The 24,254-nt window shown below is 43.2% G+C and overlaps 1 protein-coding gene across 1 annotated transcript in view; it reads right to left on the bottom strand.

Moving 5' to 3' along the window:
- LOC122936134 (pantetheinase-like) overlaps positions 1-24,254 on the bottom strand; it is a 97,469-nt gene that overhangs the window by 35,426 nt on the left and 37,789 nt on the right. Inside the window, exons 2-4 of the mRNA XM_044292167.1 lie at positions 19,105-19,327; positions 12,899-13,029; positions 7,181-7,373 (exon numbers count right to left, since the gene is read on the bottom strand). Of these exons, the coding sequence (XP_044148102.1) occupies positions 7,181-7,373; positions 12,899-13,029; positions 19,105-19,308 (528 nt within the window). The 5' untranslated portion in view covers positions 19,309-19,327. The remainder of the gene's footprint in view (positions 1-7,180; positions 7,374-12,898; positions 13,030-19,104; positions 19,328-24,254) is intronic.

Consider the following 24,254-nt stretch of genomic DNA (forward strand, 5'->3'; position numbering starts at 1 on the left):
GGCCTGGCATGTTTAGAGTTTGCACCCACAGCATCACCAGATCCTGAGCAGACCTTAATAGAAGAACATATTTCCCTGGCAGTTTTTGTCGTACATTGCCTCTGCTCTTTACTGCTGCTGCAGCCACCACCCTCCTCCTCTGATGTCACCTTCTGTCCTTCTCCACAGCACCCCAATCCATTCCAAGGTCCTGTCCAACACAGAATCATAATTATAGTCTGTACTCTCCCCACCAATATTATTAGACTGTGATACGTCTACTTGGGTTCCTGGGTCCCTCTTCCAATTCCCTGATCTGTATTTGCCATGAGTGCCCTGTCATTTCTACTGCCCCTACTGCCACCACCATCAAAACCGAGACTACTAGAGCAACCCACATTCTGAATCTTGGATGATGAGGCATGGGTCTTTTGTTTTCCACTCTTTTGTTTACTGGGTATTTTATTAGGCCTATAAATGAAAAGTCACAAGTTTGGTACACAGGTTATTAAATGGTAGCAAATTTACAAGTGTTTTTGTCTGTAATTTATAGACAGACGCACAATTAAATGTCCGCCATTCTACAAACACACTGCACACTGTTATTGAAAATGAATGGTATATCAAGGAAATACAAAATATTAAATGAAACTGGTATATTAATGCAGTACAATGTGAGAGAGGAGTGTCCGGTGCTGGTGATGGGCGATTTCAACTCGGTCATGGACATTAAAAAAGATAGGATTTCTACCATAACTAATTATGAATTAAATCTAGGATCAAGTACAGTGCTATCTAGAATCTGTACGGAGATGGCATTGGTCGACATCTGGCGATCTCTTTACGGAAATAAGCAGGTATTCTCTTGCTTTAGTAACACATATAGGTCCATGTCCCGAGTTGATCTGGCTCTCGCCAGCCCCGGGCTCATTAATAAGGTTAAAAAAATGAATTATGAATGTCACGGCATCTCTGACCACAGCCCGGTTATGGTAATACTGGACAGTCCTAAGAAACCAAACCAAAATAGAATTTTTAAACTCAACCCCCACTGGATGACATTGATAAGGGATTTAGATAAGATTAATGAAGAAATAAAACTCTTCTGGAGGGATAATGTTAATTCAACACATATCCATATGGTTTGGGACTCGCTCAAGGCATATCTTCGGGGTATATATTCATACGAAATCAGGAAACAGAAAAATCTCTTTGCCCAAACTCAAAAAGAAATAGAAGGGAGGCTCAACCAGATAACGAATGAGATTATCCACGTAAATACCCCAGAAAAACAACTCCAACTTAAAAAGGTACAAGAGGAATATAAACAAAATCTACACAAAAAAGCACAGAACAAAATGTTTTTTTCAGGGTTGAGGAGTTTTAGCGAGTCCGGCAAGCCAAGCAGATTATTATCTATGATAGTAAAAAAAATCAAAGGGAGGTTCCAATATCACTGGAATTAGGACAGAGGCAGGAAACATCCTACGAGACCCCGATGACATCCTAAGGGAATTCACTAGGTATTTTTTGACACTGTACCAAGCCGGGTCCCAAAATCAGGGAGAAAAAATAGATCAATATCTGGATAACATTGATATCCCCGAGTTTGACCAACAAGACATTGATTGGTTAAATAGACCTATACAACTGACCGAGCTACAGACCACGTTGTATTCCATCAAGGGCAATACATCCCCAGGGGTGGACGGTTTCCCATTTGAAGTATACCGGAAACATGAGGGAACGATTCTTCCCCCAATGTTGGAGGTACTAAATCAATCCTGGACAATGGGTTCCCTACCCCCCTCATGGATGGAAGCCACCATCACATTGATCCCCAAAAAGGGGAAGGATCCGCTGTTAGCTGCTTCCTACCGCCCCATCTCTCTGTTGAACACAGATTATAAAATTCTTGCCAAATTGTTAGCCAACAGATTAAAAACATAAAGTTGTCCATGTAGACCAAACCGGGTTCATTCCCAAAAGAAACATACAGGATAATATAAGGCGGGCTTTTCTGAACATCCAGACGGGGGACGGGGGGGGGACTGCTCCATCCTGTCCCTGGATGCCGCTAAGGCCTTTGACAGGGTGGAGTGGCCCTTCCTTTGGAAAGTACTATCACGGGTGAAGATGGGCGAGTATTTCTCCAGATGGGTTTGCATTCTGTATCAAAACCTGGTATCGAGGGTTCGAATTAATGGTGAGTACTCTGCCCCTTTTCACCTGAACCGAGGAACACGCCAGGGCTGCCCCCTCTCCCCTTTGCTCTTCTCGCTTTTCCTGGAGCCAATTGCATGTAAAATTCGAACAGATGAGGAAATATCTGGCTTCGGGTGCGAGGGGGAAGCCGACAAAATTAGTTTATATGCGGACGATATGCTGCTCTTTTTGGGGAAGGGGTATATAAACTTGCCCAGGGTCATGGAAAGTCTGGATGAGTTTGGATCCCTATCTGGATACGATATTAACTGGGAAAAATCTAAATTTCTTCCATTGAGACGCCCGGTTCCACGGGGCCACAATTTTCGGGTTAGTATATTGACCCCAGCAGATTCCCTACTGTACCTGGGTATCCAGATAGGGACCAAACTGGAACATTATTTGAAACTGAATGTACTCCCAATAATAGATAAAGTTAGGGAAAAAATAAGAACATGGCTAAAGCTCCCTCTGTCACAAATCAACCGAATAGCGCTTATTAAAATGACATTATTACCAATGTTACTATATGTTTTCAACGCCAGTCCAATCACGATAGAAGACAAGTTTTTCAACAAGTTAGAGACCCTCTTTAACGAACTGATATGGGTCCGCAAACGAGTCAGAATTAAGATTCAGTATCTGTATAAAGAAGAGGGTGGAATGTCCATCCCTTTTTTAAAAGGATATTATTTAGCTGCCCAATTGAGATGGTGTGTGAGGAATCGGAGGAATAAATGCATCTGTCTTCTTTTTGGGGAGCATTGTAGACCATGGTCGGATCTTTTTCACATTCTTGAAACTGCTATTTTTAAGAAGAAAATAATAAACCCGTTTTGTAGAATGCTTGGGTATATCTGGCAACAAATTAGAGATATGGCGGGCGTATCTGAAGCAGTTCAGTACACCCCACTGTGGGGGAATGCACACTTACCACAAGTTATGCAACTAGGCCACGCTGAATATTGGGAAAAAAATGGAATATATTTAATTGCACAAGTTTTTCAACAAGGACTGATTAAGCCCTTAAATGAAATATTACCAGACATTATATTAGGATTACCAGACATTATATTCACGCTATACAACACACGGAGAATAAGAATTATTTGAAGATAGTAAGGAACACTTTTTTAGATCTTTGTCAAGACATGACATTTAACACCTCCATATCACATATATACGCTAAGTTAAAATATGAACACACAAAAATGATCACATTCAGGGGTGAGGCTAAATGGGAAAGAGACCTACATAAAGGGGAACCTATTATTTGGAACACTGTGTACAGAAATATCAAAAGGTCGACCGTCTCACCCGTTCATGCATGGATTCTTTTGAAAATCATACACCGCCTCTATTACACACCAGCACTATTGCACACCATTTATAAAGATAGGAAACAGAACTGCTATAAATGTAACAAAGACAGAGGAGATTATAAACATCTGTTGTGGGAATGCCCAGGGATAAATGAATATTGGATAAAAATATTTTGGAAACTGCAGGACTATTCCCCTATGAAGTATCAGGCATGCATTGATTATGCCATCCTGGGTACACTCCCAGAGACAGATGAAACTAAAACAGAGCAGATACTGTGGTTTCGGGGCATCGCACTAGCCAAAATAATAATTGTGAAACACTGGGGCACCATGAAATACCCCAGTTTTCAGGAGTGGTCGGAGTGGATGAATAGAGTTAGGCAGTATGAACACACTCTAGCCCAAACAGCAGGAAAAAAGGCAGTCTGGCAGCGGATCTGGGGTAACTGGAAATAACGACAGTCGATGTAGATGCGGCGGCTTTGTGGAGGAGAAGGGGGGGTAACTGGCAACTGGAAACAATAACAATGATAAAGATGCAGACACGGCAGCCCCGCGGAAAGAAAAAGGGGGGGGGGGGTGGAGGGAGGGATGGGGGGGTTTATAAATAAAATTGAAACTTAGTATAGGTTTAGACGAAATTATTAACGCACTCTCACTTTATTGCTTTGTGATATTGAAATAGAAGATTGTTATACATTATTTTTTGGAAAATAAATTATTTATAAAAAAAAAATGCAGTACAATGTGCTAACTAAAACTATATGGTATATTGAGGTAATACAATGCGTTGATTGAAACTGGTATATTGATGCAATATAATGTGTTAAATAAAGCTGCATGTTATTTCCAGCACATAACTTTGTCCCTCACCAGCAGGACCTGGGTCTACCACCTAGTTCCCTAAAACATAGGTCATAATTGATATCATACATCTGGTCAGAGTTCCTGGCTCCCACAGGCCATGGCATAGCCTGCTTCTTTCTTAGACTGGGAGGCCTGTTGGAAGAGCGTAGCACATATTTACCTGGGGTCTTCAGCTGACTGCTATTTAAGTCTTATTAACAGTCCAGTTGCCTGATAACCAGAATTTTCCAAGACGCTTCCCTCTCTCCCAGCTTCCCCTGGGTAAGACACACCATTCATATGACATGAATATGTATGTCTCTCTGGCAGCTCCACTGCCACAGCCCCCTTCTACAAACACACTGGTATTGATGCACTGAAATGTGCCAAAGTGCTTAATTATGCACGGTAGCAGAACTGCAGCTGTTTTTTCAGTAATTTAAATAGGTGTGATTACACACCCTCTTCTACAAATACACTAGTATTGACACACTGAAAGGCACTTAAGTGCTTAATTAGACACGGTAGCAAAATTTAAACTGTTTTAGGGGAAAAAAGTGAGCAATTGTGCAGTGTTTGCAGCAGAATGTACGCTATTGATGCAGATGGTGGAGGTGTTGACAATAAGCCAATAAATCACTTATGAACTGTAGAAACAAGGTTTTTACAAAGTAAAGGCTGGTTGGCTGTTCATTTACAGAAAAAAAAAATTGGGATGTTGCAGGATTTTGTTGATAGCAGAGTTTGCAGTGCAACATAAACTTTTCACTTGCCAACAGTTGTATGAAAACAGTATGTAACACACACACAGTGACCAGTGCCTCCCTTCCTAAGTTTTTCTTGATAAAAACGTGACTTTTTTACCTACTGATTAAATGTTTTTAATTAAATACACTGAGCAAAAATATAAACGCAACACTTTTGGTTTTGCTCCCAATTTGCATGAGCTGAACTCAAAGATCTGAAACATTTTCTACATTCACAAAAGAACCATTACTTTCAAATATTGTTCACAAATCTGTCTAAATGTGTTAGTGAGCACTTCTGCCGAGATAATCCATCCCACCTCACAGGTGTGGCATATCAAGGTGCTGATTAGACAGCATGAATATTGCACAGGTGTGCCTTAGACTGCCCACAATAAAAGCCCACTCTGAAATGTGCACAGTTTTGCCTTACTGTATCTGGTTTGGCCACCATTTGCCTCATGCAGTGCAACACATCTCCATCGCATAGAGTTGATCAGGTTGTTGATTGTGGCCTGTGGAATGTTGGTCCAATCCTCTTCAATAGCTGTGCGAAGTTGCAGAATATTGTCAGGAACACGCTGTCGTATATGCCGATCCAGAGCATCCCAAACATGCTCAATGGGTGACATGTCCTGTGAGTATGCTGGCCATGCAAGAACTGGGATATTTTCAGCTTCCAGTATTTGTGTACAGATCCTTGCAATATGGGGCCATGCATTATCATGCTGCAACATGAGGTTAAGATCATGGATGAATGGCACAACAATGGACCTCAGGATCTCGTCACGGTATCTCTGTGCATTCAAAATGCCATCAATAAAATAAACCTGTGTTCATTGTCTATAACATACGCCTGCCCATACCATAACCCCACCGCCACCATGGGCCACTCGATCCACAACGTTGATGCCAGCAAACCACTTATCCACACGACCTCACAAATGCTGTCTGCCATCTACCCTGAACAGTGAAAACCGGGACTCATCCGTGAACAGAACGCCTCTCTAATGTGCCAGACGCCATTGAATGTGAGCAGTCAGGTCCAGACCCCGATGAGGACGACGAGCAGTTTCTGACAGTTTGTGCAAAAATTATTTGGTTATGCAAACCGATTGTTGCTGCAGCTGTCCAGGTGGCTGGTCTCAGACGATCATGGAGATGAAGATGCTGGATGTGGAGTTCCTGGGCTGGTGTGGTTACACGAGGTCTGCGGTTGTGAGGCCGGTTGGATGCACTGCCAAATTCTGTAAAACACCTTTGGAGACGGCTTATGGTAGAGAAATGAACATTCATTGCATGGACAACAGCTCTGGTAGACATTCCTGCAGTCAGCATGCCAACAATTGCACGCTCCCTCAAATGTTGTGACATCTGTGGCATTGTGCTGTGTGATCAAACTGCACATTTCAGAGTGGACTTTTATCGTGGGCAGTCTAAGGCACACCTGTGCAATATTCATGCTAATCAGCACCTTGATATGCCACACCTGTGAGGTGGAATGGATTATTTCGGCAAAGAAGAAGTGCTCACTAACACAGATTTAGACAGATTTGTGAACAATATTTGAGAGTAATGGGTCTTTTCTGTAAGTGGAAAATGTTTCAGATCTTTGAGTTCAGCTCATGCAAAATGCGAGCAAAACTGAAAGTGTTGCGTTTATATTTTTGCTCAGTATATGTCTCTATACTGGCAGACACAGTTGAGACAAATGCTCTCAGATTGCAAGCTAGCCTCAAAATGGCATCTCTGGCTTCTGTCAATGAAGTACTTTCCAAAATTCTGCCAAATGATTGGGTAACAGGTGGCCATCCTCTGAGCCAATCAACGCAACTCCTTCTCTCTAAGGGTCATGTGGTCCTCTATCTTCATCTTTCCTGCCCGGTTTCCCATTTGTCCATAGTGAATCACCAAAACTTGTTTTACAGCAGAAAATTTGTGAGATTTGTAACTAATTGGATTTGTTTAGAATGGGTACGCTAATCTCTAGATCAGATGAAACTTAGAAAAACTCTAAATGTTGATAAAATGCTAATATGACACATTAATCAAAATTTGAAACAAATCATGTAGACATACCTTGTGATAACGTGCTACTAGCTTTCCATTACAGTCATACACTACAGCAGTGTTATAGTTATATTGGCCATCATCTGGGCATCCAACATCAGATATGTTACATAATTTTCTATCACCAATATTGGCAACTACATAAATGGAATTATTTTTTGCCATACAACTCAGTCTTGTCTGAACTGGAGCTCGACCAAACCTGCAAAAAGAAGAAATGCCAAAGGGCAGTGCATTGTTAATGGTGTGACCCTTACAATTAGGTCATCAGTCTAGAGACAGTTTAAGGCACCTAGCCAGTGTGAGTTTAAGTTTTTTTGTGAGTTCAAAGGCATTCTAATATAATAAAGGGGATCCTTTACTGAACTGAATGGGATCCTTAAAGGGAACCTGTCATCAACTTTATGCTGACCTTATTGAGGGCAGCATAAATTAGTGAAAGAAATGCTGATTTCAGCTGGGTGTCACTAATGAGCTAAAAGTAAGTGGTTGCCGAGAACCAGCATAATAATCATTGCAGCACAGGCCTTGAAAAGAGTCAACTATACCTGAGAAGAATCATGGTTATTCATAATCTCCTACTCTCCCTGCCCATCTGCTGATGATAGGAAGTTCTCTCCTAGAGAGAAAGGGAGAAAACTAGGTAGAAGACTGTCAGCCATCAGCAGGTGGCAGGAGAGCAGGACTTCATGAATAACCAGGACTCTTCTCAGGTGGCCGTGACTCTTTTCCAGGACCAGTCTGCAATGTTTGCTGTTGTTGGTTCTTAGTGGCGTCGCTACAGGGGGGCAAGGGGGGGGGGGGCAATTGCCCCCCCTATGTTATTCTTTCCCCCCCCCCCCCGGGTGCCCCCCCGCTGATTCCCCAAAACAGCTTCTCTGCCCAATGGCCTATGAATACTAATGAGCGCTTTCATTATGGAAGCGCTCATTAGTACCGAAGGACCATGAAGTGGTGAACGCTATGTACTTACCGCTTCCTGGTCCTCGGCTGTCAGCTGTGCAGGGCTGCGCACAGCGTGAGAGTGCTCTGTGACCTCACGCTGTGCGTGCCAGTTCAGAGCACAGTTAAATGAGGAGAAAGAAAATTGCAGGCAGCGTCCAGGAGCAGGAGAGGTAAGTGTTTTTTTTATTTTATAATAAATGAGACTATTAGAGGCATAATGGGGCTAATGAGGCATAATGGGGCTAATGAGGCATATGAGGGCTAATAAGATGCATAATGGGGGCTAATGAGAGGCATCATGGGAGCTAATTAGAGACACAATGGGGGCTAATTAGACTATTAGAGGCATAATGGGGGCTAATGAGACATATGGGAGCTAATGAGGCATATGGGCGCTAATAAGAGGCATAATAGGAGCTAATGAGAGGCATAATGGGAACTAATTAGAGACATAATGGGGGCTAATGAGGCATATGGGAGCTAATTAGGCATATGGGGGCTAATGAGGCATATGGGGGCTAATAAGAGGCATAATGTGGGCTAATAAGAGGCATAATAGCTTATAATGGGGGCTAATAAGGCATCAGGGCTGATATGGGGGCTAATGAGAGGCATGGGGGCTGATATGGGGGTGATGAGAGGCATAATGGGGGCTAATAAGAGGCATAATGGGGCTAATGAGGCATAAGGGCTTATAATGGGGTAATGAGGCATAAGGGCTGATATGGGGGCTAATGAGGCATAAGGGCTGATATGGGGGCTAATGAGAGGCATGGGGGCTGATATGGGAGTGATGAGAGGCATAATGAGGGCTAATGAGAGGAATAATGGGGCTAATGAGGCATAAGGGCTGATATGGGGGCTAATGAGAGGCATGGGGGCTGATATGGGAGTGATGAGAGGCATAATGAGGGTTAATAAGAGGCATAATGGGGGCTAATGAGAGGCATGGGGGCTGATATGGGAGTGATGAGAGGCATAATGAGGGCTAATGAAAGGCATAATGTGCCATCCACAGATGCCCCCATAACAGTGTGTCTTCCACAGACTAACCATAACAGTGCGCCTGCGCACTGACGAGAGACAGAAAGAAGGGGAAAAAATCTGCAGAAGCAAGCAGAGGATGGCACAGCAGACGACTGAATAGCTTCTTTTGCAGTATACGGGTAGGTTACCCGACACTGCTATATTATAATGTATAGCTCCCTTTAAGAAAGTTAGGCCTGTAGCCGGCAATTCATATTCCAGCCAGTAGAGGGAGCCCCGAAGTTAGTATAAATAGGCTAGGGCCTAACCCAGGAAGAGTAGTTGGAAGTTCCTAGTTCAGAGTGGGTTCTGAGAGATTCAGGACTCAGTAACTAGTGCAGAAATTGCACCACTGGTGTGGAGGATCATTCCCACCCAGTTTTCCAGGTCAAGTATACCTGAGGTACTCTAAGTAACAGCCTGTCCACAGGAGAAAAGGGGAACCTCTACAAAACCTTTGCTCAAGGGTTATCACCGTGATTTGGGTGTCTGGACCTTGAGTATTGCTTACAGCCAGGAACTAAAGCAGGAGAGGAAGTAAGTGTACCCCTGCAGAGAGAATAGTTGCCTGAAGTGTATTGCTACATCTAGAGTAAGAGGAAAGCCCTGATCCTAGGAGGCCTGTCTTGAAGATAGCTTTCTGCGGCTGCGCTTAATAGCCTGAACCACTGCTATGACTGTTTTGTAACGTGTGGAATATTCTGGAACTGTACTTACTGACTGTTCATCTATCTTCAAGTATCTTCAGTAAAGTTACCCTGTTATTCAAATATAAAGATTCCTCAATTATTCCGCCTGTCACTACACGGTGTGCCACCGTTCAATTGGCACTGGCGTCACGACATTCATCACCTGCCTGTTCCAGGCTGACCCGTTTGAAGACGACAGTGAGTCCCAGGTTAGTGGGTTACCCTGCACTACAAAGCCCAGCATACCTAAAGCTACACTACTGACCCCCTGGGACACTGCACTTTTGTAAGTAAATTGCTTTATTATAAAGGTATCCCTGCAGACCGCAATTCTCTCGTATTTTGTAATCTTATTTATATATACTTATTTTGTTTTTGCCCCCCCCCATTTTTGACTGTGGTATCTTTGTGCCCCCCCCCCCCTATATATTGTTCCTAGAGTCGCCACTGTTGGTTCTCAACAACCACTTAGGGTCCATTCGCACGTCCTCAAAATGGGTCCGCATCCGTTCCGCAATTTTGCGGAGCGGCCGCGGACCTATTCATTTTCAATGGGGCCGGAATGTGCTGTCGGCATCCGCAATTGCGGATCCGCACTTCCGTTCCGCAAAAAAATAGAACATGTCCTATTCTTGTAGGACAAGAAAAGGCATTTTCTATGAGAGTGCCGGTAATGTGTGATCTGCAAAATGTGGAACGCACATTGCCGGTGTCCGTGTTTTGCGAATCTGCAATTTGCGGATCTGCAAAACACACACGGACGTGTGAATGGACCTAACTTTTAACTTATAAATAACAGACTGAAATCAACTCATCTGTCTCTACTTTATGTTATCTTATGTTTAGTATGGGCAGCATAAAGTTGATGACAGGTTGCCTTCAACTGAAATTCATCCTAGTACAGTGAACTGAAAGCTATTCATGTATTGTAGGTATTGATTAAAGTCAATGACATAAAAGCTTGATTTAGCCAATAAATTGTTAAATAATTCAAATTTTTATTTACTTGTCATACAGATTCCTGCACATTACTGTACCATCACCCCTGTGTTTCCAATCATTCTTCTATTTGCATCTTTGCATAATGACAGTTTGTCCATACTAACAACATTTCACATGAGGTAAACAGAAAGCATCTGTTGACCCAATACAACATAACTTTTACTTGATGAAATATAACATAATTTGTGATATTTCATTGTTTATATCCTTTTATAGGGCACCATGCATCCAGTAATTATTCTGCTTATTTTTATAGTAATTGTCATTGGAAAGGAATAATATTCCAGCATATAGATTATATAGATGAATGAATAGATCTAGTGGGCACACCTAGACCATTGTTAGTAGAGATCAGCGAATTGAATCCCACGGATTCCAAGTGGAATTCGATCCGAATTTCAGGATAAATTTGATTCGCCTAGAAGCCGAATTTCCTCGTGCTTCGTGTCAGTGAATCTATTTAACCTGAAATAGTATAAAAAACTAAAAAAATTCAAACGTACTTCTTCCATTTGCTTGCGACAGGCCGCCAGCCTCCATCTTGCTTGAAGATCTAGGCCAATATCCCGTGCAACGCGAGATTATATCATCACGCCGTCCAGCGTGATGATGTAATCTCGTGCCGCATGGGATTTCGGCCAAGATCTTCAAGCAAGATGGCAGCGGCTGGCCCGTCGCGAGCAAATGGAGGCGGTAAGTTTGATTTATTGTTAATTTTACACTAAGATGCCGTGATGATGTATGAATGCGGCATCTGAGGGGTACAATGACGTTGGCGGCGCTATCGCAGCTCCCTGTCATTGCACCCGCTACTCACAAAAAAAAAGCAGCTTCGTGACTAATCGAATTTTCAATAAATTTGCTCATCTCTAATTGTTAGTGTAACCATTTATTTATGTCCCCAATAAAGTCCCCAGCACTAGGAAAGACTAAAGACCGCAGTTGGTTATACAGGCTACTCCTGTATGTCCTAATGTGAACAATCACCACAGCAACGTGAATAGAGATTATGGGTACAAGGTGTATTTTATCCACAGTACAAATCTGTGTTGTTCAAGCACAGGGAAAAGTTGGAGACAGTGGGTGGCAACAATCCTGTAGTAACTAATCCTGTATCTCCTAATGTGATCGTTGTAGGTTAGTGGTGACCGTTCACAACATTGATAGAGACTGTACATATAGGGTCTTGGTTCTCTTTCCTTATCCCACTCTCCAATAGTGGGTCTAGTAATCATCCTAAAAAAGGATGGCCCAAATAGCTGGAACCTTTCCCTATATTCCTCCTATCCTGATAGGAATTCTATTGAATAAATCCACACATTTCCATAATCCATTAATACTAAACAGAGCAGAAGGGGAATCACAGTCACAGAAAAGACTCACAAATAGGAAAAGGAATCTTTGTAGTGTATATTTAAAATTTATTGTTTTAGTATTTTATGGCGATGCAAACCATGTTAAAGGGGTTGTCCGGGATCAGAGCTGAACCCGGACATACCCTTATTTTCACCCAGGCAGCCCCCCTGAGGCTAGCATCGGAGCATCTCATGCTCCGATGCACGCCCTTGCCCTGCGCTAGATGGCGCAGGGCACGGGTTCTTTTGTTTTCAATAACACAATGCCGGGTGGAAACTTCCGCCCGGCAGTTTGTTCGGTGACGTCACCGGCTCTGATGGGCGGGCTTTAGCGCTGCTCTAGCCAGTAAAACGGCTAGAGCAGTGCTAAAGCCCGTCACTGGGGTTTCAGGCAGCCCCATGGAGAGCCCCGGTACGTCAAGGGATTTTCAAATAATGCCTTTGCCCTGCGCGATTTAGCGCAGGGCAAAGGAGAGCATCGGAGCATGAACTGCTCCGATGTTCAAGTCAGGGGGGCTGCTGGGGGGAAAATGGAGGGATGCCCGGGTTCAGCTCTGAACCCGGACAACCCCTTTAAGAGAGACATAAAATCTCTAAATATTTTACAATTTCTTGAAGACTTTTCCTAAAATATTGTACTTTTTTTTTTTTTTTTTTTTTTTTATACATTTATGAAAATGTATTTTAGGCAGACCATTGTATTTGTGTACCTTTCAGGGTCAGAGCATGGTATCCAGTTAACATTGGGGTCAGGAATATCTTCCAGGAATGGATTTATTGTTTCTCTTGTAAATCTCCAACCATAAATACCGTCTTCTGGTGTAACAATCAAATGAGCTCCCTAGAAAAAGAAGAAAAACTTTCAGTGTAAAATGCTTATGTGAATTTGAAAGCAAGTGCAGAGCATGCAAAGCAAATAAAACAAATTTAAAATAAATAAATAAAAGGGGCAATACAAAACATATCTTTTTAGTCCCAGGCTGAGACTAACAGCCACAGCTTTTCAACTTTAGTCATTGTGTCGCAACTTGAAGAAGGGTAGAATCAGTGACCTGTGACTGCACAGCAATCTGTAACATGGTGGACAATGATCAGCACCGCCAACTGTGATGCAGTATGCACACGGCTGGTGCCCATACATTGCGGACCCGCTGTTTGCGGGCATGACTGGGCAACAGCCATGTGCATTAAGACTCGCAGTCACTGATTTCCATCAGTGATTTTGAGCCAAAACTAGGTGCAGCTCTAAACACGGAACAGGAGCAGATCTTTTCCTTACACCTTCTGTGTAACCGTAGGCTCCAGTCATGGTTTTGGCTCACAATCACTGATGGAAATCACTGACCAAAATACTGACGTGTGAATGAGGCATAAGGCTAAAGTCAGGAATGGATATAGAAGAAGGACACTTAGGGCTCGTTCACATGAATGTTTTTTGCGTTCCATATACGGAACCATTAATTTCAATGGGTCCGCAAAAAAAAACAGAATGTATTCTGTATGTATTTCGTTTCCGTATTTCTGTTCCGTTGAAAGATAGAACATGTCCTATTATTGCCCGCAAATCACGTTCCGTGGCTCCATTTAAGTCAATGGGTCCGCAAAAAAACGGAACACATACGGAATGTACTTCGTATGTCTTCCATATCCATTCCATTTTTGCAGAATCATCTACTGAAAATGTTATGCCCAGCCCAATTTTTCTATGTAATTACTGTATACTGTATATACAAAAAACAAAATGGCTGCACACCGTTATATATACAAACAATAGAGCGAAGAAATGGGGGTCATTCTAAATAAAAGTGGTACAATACCGACTATAAATGAATAATGGAAGCTCTGAGCGCACATACGTGTCGGGCCCATCTACCAGGCGTCAAGGTGGCTTCCGCAGATGGGTCCCTATCACTAAATTTACTGCCTCACTTTGGACTTACTTAAGCCTACAATATTCAGGGCAGTGTAAGAACCATCTACAAACGTACTCTGCTCAGAAGTCCCAGGTAGATGGGCGTGTTCAGTCTAAAAGAGGTGCTACCCTCAATATATTGCAAGAAAATTTAGACTAGAACCTTCAGAATCACAGGTGCATATCCATGAAGCAAACATAATTACAAAAAAACAAAATGGCTGCACACTATTATATATACAAACAATAGAGCTAAGGAATGGGGGTCATTCTAAATAAAAGTGGTACAATACCGACTATAAATGAATAATAGAAGCTCTTAGCGCACATACGTGTCGGGCCCATCTACCAGGCGTCAAGGTGGTACGTGAGGCAGTATATTTAGTGATAGGGACCCATCTGCGGAAGCCACCCTGACGCCTGGTAGATGGGCCCGACACGTATGTGTGCTAAGAGCTTCTATTATTCATTTATAGTCGGTATTGTACCACTTTTATTTAGAATGACCCCCATTCCTTAGCTCTATTGTTTGTATATATAATAGTGTGCAGCCATTTTGTTTTTTGTAATTATGTTTGCTTCATGGATATGCACCTGTGATTCTGAAGGTTCTAGTCTAAATTTTCTTGCAATATATTGAGGGTAGCACCTCTTTTAGACTGAACACGCCCATCTACCTGGGACTTCTGAGCAGAGTACGTTTGTAGATGGTTCTTACACTGCCCTGAATATTGTAGGCTTAAGTAAATCCAAAGTGAGGCAGTAAATTTAGTGATAGGGACCCATCTGCGGAAGCCACCTTGACGCCTGGTAGATGGGCCCGACACGTATGTGCGCTCAGAGCTTCCATTATTCATTTATAGTCTTACTCCTGCGGTGTTGCTATCAGTGTGTGAAGAGTGGGAGAAGAGGGTTGCACTGACAATCCAACACAATAGGCAGCACATTGAACACATTTTTATAAGTGGTCAGAAACTTGTAAATAACTCATGAAAGAATAAAGTTACGTTAAAACCAAGCACACCATTGTTTTTCTTGTGAAATTCCCAATAAGTTTGATGTGTCACATGACCCTCTTCCTATTGAAAAAACAAAAGTTGGATTAAAAATGGCCGCCATGGTCACCACCCATCTTGAAAAGTTTCCGCCCTCACATATACTAATGTGCCACAAACAGGAAGTTAATATCACCATCCATTCCCATTTTATTAAGGTGTATCCATATAAATGGCCCACCCTGTATTTTCAGAGAGGACCAGAGAGGTCCTGTCCAGATAGTGGGGGAGTGAGAAAGCAGCTCATAGAGTGTCCACTCCCAATAACCGTTATTGCTTCCCCTCTAAGTAAAGTTCAAGACCCATTGCCCCATTAAGAATGAATGGGTCCACTACCGTTCCGGATATTTCGGAACGGATCCAGACCCATTCCACGGACCTGTGAATGGACCCTAAGGCTACATGCACACGAACGTATGTAGTTTGCGGTCCACAAATTGCGGATCCGCAATAAAAAAAAAAACAACAAAAAAAACCGATGATGTCCATATGGCATCCGTTTTTTTTTTTGCGGATCCATTGTAATAATGCCTATTTTTGTCCCCAAAACAGACAAGAATAGGACATGCTCTATTTTTTTTGCGGGGCTACGGAACGGACATACAGATGGGAATAGTACACGGTATGTGGTCAGCATTTTTTGCAAACCTATTGAAATGAATGGTTCCACATTCTATCAGCAAAAAAAAAAAAAGGAACGTACACGGAAAAAATATTTTTGTGTGCATGTAGCCTAAAGGACGGACTGAGGGGATGATTTATTAAAACTAGTGTAAAGGAAAACTGGCTTAATGGCCATAGCAACCTATCAGATTCCACCTTTCATTTTCCAATGATTCTCTGAAAAAATTTAAGATTAAATCAGGTTGCTATGGGCAACCTGATTTCATCTTTGAACGGATCCGGTTGTATTATCTTTAACATATTTTTAACATTGCCAAAACGGATCCGTCATTAACTCCATTGAAAGACAATGGGGGACGGATCCGTTTTCTATTGTGGCAGATTGTGACAGAGAAAACAGCTCCATTCTCATTGACTTGCATTGGGGTCATGACGTTTTGCGCTGCATCCCCAGGACGGAAAGCAAGATACATGTTGTGGTTTGCTCTCCGGTCTGGGAATGCAACTAAATAGAACAGGAATGCATTCTGGAGGATTCTGTTCTGTTTAGTTCAGTTTTGTCCCCATTGACGATGAATGGGGACAAAACTGAAGCGTTTTATTCCGGTATTGAGCCCTTGTGATGGAACTCAATACCGGAAAACTTTAACGCAAGTGTGAAAGTACCTTATGTTGGTTTTCCTTCATACCAGTTTTGATAAATCTCCCCCTGAATCTTCTTTTTTTGAGTCCACTTGTGGCTTCGGCTTCAAAAACTGCTTCAAAAAGCCTGAATGTGTAAGGCCTCCTACACACGAACGCGTGCGCCCCGTGGTCGTGCTGCGGCCCGCAAATTGCGGGTCGCAATGCATAAACACCATTCGTGGGGCTGCCGCAGCGGATCGCGGACCCATTCACTTTAGTGGGTCCGTGATCCGGCCGTTCCGCAAAAAGATAGGACATGTTCTATCTTTTTGTGGAACAGAAGTACGGCATGAAACCTCACTGAAGCACTTCCATAGTGCTTCTGTAGGGTTCCGTTCCGTGCTTCCGTTCCGCACCATTCCACATGTCCGAATTTGCGGACCAATTGAAGTGAATGGGTCTGCATCCGTAATGCGGAATGCACATGGAATGGTGCCCATGTATTGTTGATCGATCCGCAAATGCGGTCCGCAATACTGCAATGGGACACCTACGGTCGTGTGCAGGAGGCCTAACCAAAATCTAAAGCTGGGCTTGCACATAGATTTTTTTATAGCATGTTTTGCACTTTTGATGCATTTTCTTGACATTCATTTAGAGTACATTATTTTGGCAAAAACGCCACCTCCAGATGTAAGCTGTAAGTTTACTTGTAGCATCCTGCTCGAAGATTTGCCATATACACAAAGTGCAAAAATATACTTGTCATGTCATCAGGGACGTACATAGAAATCATTGGGCTCCACAGCCAGAATCTAAATTAGGCCCCATTCCCTGTCCCCTACGGCTACCTACCCCAGCCCCTCCCACTACCTGCCTTAGCTACACTGGAACAGAATACCGGAATAGATAAACCATGCCCGCTGCTTTTTATATAGTGTGCAATCCTTCCCCCTATGTTAAACTAGACATACAATGCAACAGCTCACTGCAAACCAAATAAAGTACAAAATTGCGTCACAATTGCAATTGCTATACTAATAAGTTAGAGATGTTTGGCAAATCATTTTGTACATATTTGAGCCCGTCTGCCACACGTCAAGGCGATCTCTGTAAGACGGGTTTATAACACTGAATTCTATCTGATATGCGCCATAACGGCTATCATATAATTCAGCATATGTAGGTTCCACATGCATGCTGGGCCCACTTCAATTTCTGTCATTTTCTGGTGCCAAAATGGCCTCCATTATATCCTAGGAAAGCAGGTACCAACATGCATGCCGGGCCCACTCCACACCACTCCCGGAATTCACACCTGAGTCTTTTTTGGGTCTTTTTGCATTGAAGTGAATAGTCCCACATACAGGCACACAAAAAATGCGACTTTTGATACATTTTATGAACTTTCCGCCAGCGCAAATTTTAAGAAAAACTGACTTCAAAACTTCCCATCTTAATACATTCCTCCCAAAATCTGCTGTATGTGAAAGCCCCCTTCACATACAGCCTGTGTTTCCTGGACTGAGCACAGTTGTGTGAATCAGCCCTTATGCTGCCAAGCCCCAACATCAAATACGGCGCAGCTGTACTGTTAAAAATCTCAATGCGCATTTTCTTATTAGTATTTTTAGGTGGGAGTTTCCTAAGTGGAGTCCTTAATTTCAAAGCAGACATGTTTAATTTAGGCTGGAGTAAATGGAACTTCTGTTCATACATCCAAAGTCAATTCGTTCAAAGACTTTGGTGTTAGGCCCCTTTTCACACGAGCGAGTTTTCCGCGCGGGTGCAATGCGTGATGTGAACGCATAGCACCCGCACTGAATCCTGACCCATTCATTTCAATGCGTCTGTGTACATGAGCGTTGTTTTTCACGTATAAGTTCTGCGTTGCGTGAAAATCGCAGCATGTTCTATATTCTGCGTTTCTCACGCAGTCCTGGCCCCATAGAAGTGAATGGGGCTGCGTGAAAAACGCATTGTATCCGCAAGCGAGTGCGGGTGCGATGCGTTTATTCACTGATGGTTGCTAAGAGATGTTGTTTGTAAACCTTCAGTTTTTTATCAAGCGCTTGAAAAACGCATCAAAATGCATTGCACCCGCACGGAAAAAACGGAACAACTGAACGCGATTGCAGACAAAACTGACTGAACTTGCTTGCAAAATAGTGTGAGTTTCACTGAACGCACCCTGAACGCATCCGGACCGTAATCCGTCACTCTCGTGTGGAAGGGGCCTTAATGCTGTTTCAGTACAGCAGCAAAATGTATTGGCTCCCTAGAGTCAAACTTCATCTTGCCTTAAGTCTCGCGAGACTTACTATGGTATTCCTATCTTCGTATTTAAAAACATTTTGAATCAGTAGTCTGAAGTAGGATTTGGTACTAAGGTACCAGTTAGTATCAAAGCCCACGTTGGATTCCTAATTTAAAATGTTTTTAAATACGCAGATAGGAATACCGTAGTAATTAACCAAAGTCTTGCGAGACTTCAGGCGAGATGAAGTTTGGCTCCACGGAGCCAATACATTTTAATGCTATAAAGTTTTTTAATGAATCAACTTCAGCTCGATTCGCTCAAGCCTAGTAGCAATGTCATATATCAGTCAACATTGGGTCTCAACTCTTATAACACATTCTTATTGACTGCTGCAGCAATAGTCTTTAGTCTATACTTAAAGAGTGTTACAAGTCACAGTACCTGGCCTGCTGCTGTCTTCACTGCGTCTTCAAGAATGTCCATATTTTTATTCATTAATTGCAGGGCTTCCTGTGTTGAGACAGGTTTTGTCATCTCATCTGGCAGTATGACGGCATGTTCATAGATTGCACCAATGAACTTTTCCAAAGCTTGGCAGCTTGAAGCCCAGAGTAAAATGGAAAGCAGAAAGCGTGCAGTAACCATGGTGGAGGTATTGGTACAGCTGAAAGACAGACTAGAAATCTTTAAATGCTCACAATGCTTATCTTAGACCTTTTATCTGTATGGTAAATAGCGTGCACACATAATCGGGAAACATTACACAACATAAACTGCATTACTCAACAATCAAGTGACAAACTAGGTGAAAGGTTTTCGCACAATCTAAGATTACACAACATGTATGTGTACCCTAATCATTAGTGAATTTCCTCCGTTAAAGAGAGAACTGGTAGATTTTCCCATTACATTTGTGTGCCACTTGCAAAAAAATTAGCAACATGTGTTTTTATTATGCCCAGAACTGAGCACCAATTCTATTAACTTGTTAAGTACAAAGCAAATTTTTGTCTTAAAGGGGTTGTCTTGGATAAGAGAGGAACCCAGATATTTCCCCTTCTTCACCTCTCTGAGATAAGCATCTCATGCTCCAGTGCTCTCCCTTGCCCTGCTCTGAATCGCGCAGGTAGTGGCGTAGTGTGGGGGGCCGATGCCCCAGGCTCAAAATTTTAGGGGGCGCCAGCAGGGCTGCACCGCCAATTAGGTAAAATGAGGCAATCGCACCCAGGCACGGCTCTGCTCACAAGTGGGGGGTGCCGGCAGGTCACAGGGAGATGAGCGCTTTCATTGTGGAAGCGCTCATCCCCATAGTCATCTCTATTGCCATCCTCAGGACAGCCATACAGATTGATGTGCTGTGGGTCAGGGGAAGGGGAGGCGTCTACCTTCCCCTTTACTCTGATTAGCTGCAGGCCTAGTGCCTGCAGCCTATCAGAGGCCAATGCAGGCGGCGCGATGATGTAATCGCACTGCCTGAGCCGTACAGTATGGGACATAGGCCGGAAGAGGCCTGCATCGCATTGCTACCATGGAGATAAGTATAAGTCTTAATTTTTTTTATATGGTACAATAAAGGCTACTGGCACATGATTGGGGGGCCATCTATGGGGGGGCACTTGTTACTAGCACATGATTGGGGGGGGCCATCTATGGGAGGCACTTCTCACTGGCACATGATTGGGGGGCATCTATGGGGCACATCTTACTGGCACATTATTGGGGGGCACTGTGGGGGCATCTATGGGGGCACTTCTTACTGGCACATTATTGGGGGCACTTTTTACTGGCACATTATTGGGTGGCACTATGGGGGCACCTCTTACTGGCACATTATTGGGGGCATCTACTGAGCTCTGTATAGGGGTATTTTATATACTTGGGCACATTATGGTGGGTACTATGGGGAAGGGGAGAGAGAAGTACCAAGGGGTCATCTACGGGGGCACTAAGAAGGGGTATTTTATGCTTGCAAATTATGGGGGAAACTGAGGGCATCTACTGGGGCACTATATATGGGGCATTTTATACTGGTACATTATGGGGGGCACTAGGAGGAAGGGGGGAGAGGAGCACTATGGGGGTATTTTATACTGGCACATTATGGGGGCACTATGGGGACATTAGCTCAACTGGGGGCATTAAAAAGGGTTAATTTTTGTACTGTCACATTATAAGGAGAATTATTACTACTGGGGGCATTATGGTGGGCTTTATTACTACTGGGGATCTAGGGTGAACATGATTACTAGTATGGGCATTATGAGAGCATTATTACTTCTGGGGCACAGTGGGGACATGTTGGGGGCACTGTAGGAGCACTGTTACTACCATGTGTGCTCTAGCAGTGAATTATTCCTATTGGTGGGACTTTTGGGAGCACTATTACTGTAGGGGCACCTTATTTTTGGGTAACGTTATGTTTACACTATTAGTGTCAGGGGCACTATTTGCTGGGCGCAGTTATTTTAGGGCACTGTGTGCCAATAATTATTAAAGGGCACTATCTGCATAGTACAACTATTATCAGGGGGTTTATCTGTTTCTGCAGTATAATATTGGGGAGCACGGCAGGCAGAGTATTGGGGATGGTAGGATGATTTGTCCAGAAGATGGGAGGATGATCGAAAAGTAGTAAATTAAGATTTTTTTGTCAAACTGCAGAGATGAGAACTGGCTGAAAAATGGTGGTCTGGTCTGAAAAGAGAAGATGAAGAAAGAAAACATCTACATCAAAGGAGACATCACTGGATGAAGAGGTATGTGTGCTGTATTACCCTGTACAGTCGTGGCCAAAAGTTTGGAGAATTACATAAATATTGGAAATTGGAAATGTTGCTGCTTAAGTTTTTATAATAGCAATTTGCATATACTCCAGAATGTTATGAAGAGTGATCAGATGAATTGCATAGTCCTTCTTTGCCATGAAAATTTACTTAATCCCAAAATAAACTTTCCACTGCATTTCATTGCTGTCATTAAAGGACCTGCTGAGATCATTTCAGTAATCGTCTTGTTAACTCAGGTGAGAATGTTGACGAGCACAAGGCTGGAGATCATTATGTCAGGCTGATTGGGTTAAAATGGCAGACTTGACCTGTTAAAAGGAGGGTGATGCTTGAAATCATTGTTCTTCCATTGTTAACCATGGTGACCTGCAAAGAAACGCATGCAGCCATCATTGTGTTGCATAAAAATTGCTTCACAGGCAAGGATATTGTGGCTACTAAGATTGCACCTCAATCAACAATTTATAGGATCATCAAGAACTTCAAGGAAAGAGGTTCAATTCTTGTTAAGAAGGCTTCAGGGCGTTCCAAGAAAGTCCAGCAAGCGCCAGGATTGTCTCCTAAAGAGGACTCAGCTGCGGGATCGGAGTGCCACCAGTGCAAAGCTTGCTCAGGAATGGCAGCAGTCAGATGTGAGTGCATCTGCACGCACAGTGAGGCGAAGACTTTTGGAAGATGGCCTGGTGTCAAGAAGGGCAGCAAAGAAGCCACTTCTCTCCCAAAAAAAACATCAGGGACAGACTGATCTTCTGCAGAAAATATGGTGAATGGACTGCTGAGGACTGGGGCAAAGTCATATTCTCCGATGAAGCCTGCTTCCGATTGTTTGGGGCATCAGGAAAAAGGCTTGTCCAGAGAAGAAAAGGTGAGCAGCTACTATCAGTCCTGTGTCATGCCAACAGTAAAGCATCCTGAGACCATTCATGTGTGGGGTTGCTTCACATCCAAGTGAGTGGGCTCACTCACAATTTTGCCCAAAAACACAGCCATGAATAAAGAATGGTACCAAAACACCCTCCAACAGCAACTTCTTCCAACAATCCAACAACAGTTTGGTGAAGAACAATGCATTTTCCAGCACGATGGAGCACCGTGGCATAAGGCGAAAGTGATAACTAAGTGGCTCGGGGACCAAAACGTTGACATTTTGGCTCCATGGCCTGGAAACTCCCCAGATCTTAATCCCATTGAGAACTTGTGGTCAATCCTCAAGAGGCAGGTGGACAAACAAAAACCCACTAATTCTGACAAGCTCCAAGAAGTGTTTATGAAAGAATGGGTTGCTATCAGTCAGGAATTGGTCCAAAAGTTGATTGAGAGCATGCCCAGTCGAATTGCAGAGGTCCTGAAAAAGAAGGGCCAACACTGCAAATACTGACTCTTTGCATAAATGCCATGTAATTGTCGATAAAAGCCTTTGAAACGTATGAAGTGCGTGTAATTATATTTCACTACATCACAGAAACAACTTTTGGCCACGACTGTATGTTCTCTAGTGATAGGAGGGTGGATATAGAATTTGGTCCACACTGTAGCAGCCTGGCCCTAGACTTCAGGTCACTCTGTGCGTGTTCTGCATTCTGGGAGCTCACACCCATCTACTACATTATCTGTACACAGAGAAATATCACAGTGTTATCTGTGGTGTTACATAGGACTGCAGGTGATATTTACTACATTATCTGCAAAAAGGGGCGTGACCACATGTTGGGGGGGGCGCAATACTTGGCTTGCCCCAGGTGCTGGCAGCTCACACTACGCCACTGTGCGCAGGTCAAGGGCTTTTTTAGCAGATCTGGTGATGTACCGGGTCACTGCTAGGGTAAGGATTATCAGATGTTTGGGGGCTAGGATTGGGCATAAGCAGAGTACTACTGCTGGATTTTTGATTAAAGGGGTTATCCATGAAAATACATTTATAACTTATCCTCAGGATAAGTAATCAGTATCAGACCTGCAGTAGTGCAACGCCTGAGAGCCCCGAGAAGCTGGTAAAAGAGTCCTTGAGCGCCACAGCCTCATCCTAGGCCAGTGACATCACTGTACATCGGACATGTGGCCAAGTTACAGCTCAGCCTTATTTAAGTCAATCGGGCTGAGCTGTGATACCAAGCACTGCCACTATAAGATGTAATGCACTGCCCTTGGAAAGGTACTGGAAGCCTGCATCGCTAACCAGAGCTCAGTAAAGTGCAGCGGCTTCCTGAAACATCTGATCAGCGGGGGTCCTGGGACTTGGAAATCTTCTAATGTGATAAGTATGGACTATCCTGAGGATAAGTCATCATTATGTTTTTAGGACAACCCCATTAATGTACTAAACCACTCCTATGTCTGTGTCATCTATTGTATCTTTGTGGTCTAGTTACTGATCAGCATATTGTATACAGACCCTGCGGTCAAATGCAGCTAGCACTGTATCAAACAAATGCTGGACCTGGGTTTGACATTTCTTATTAAACTGTGTAGCTGGTGACTGGAGAACATTATTTGTCCATATCTAGATGGTCGGCTTCTTACTTCCATGATTTGTTATTACGTATGAAGGAGCATCATCCATTACAGACTATAGCACATTATGTGATGGGATATTCCAGTAATAACCTGTAATAGTCCATAGGAGTATAAAGTGTACAGTGAGAGGTCAAGCCCTTATATAGTACATTACTTCCATGGGGGCTGCATCTGGTTGAGCCCATATACTTAACATACATTGCTCAATTCACCTCTAAGTTGATTTCTGGGGGCCAGATAGGATACACATTGCCGCAATACCTGCAGACTAGATCTTAACTATTACAGAGT

Source organism: Bufo gargarizans, chromosome 4, assembly GCF_014858855.1.
Source record: "Bufo gargarizans isolate SCDJY-AF-19 chromosome 4, ASM1485885v1, whole genome shotgun sequence".
Lineage (NCBI taxonomy): Eukaryota > Metazoa > Chordata > Amphibia > Anura > Bufonidae > Bufo > Bufo gargarizans.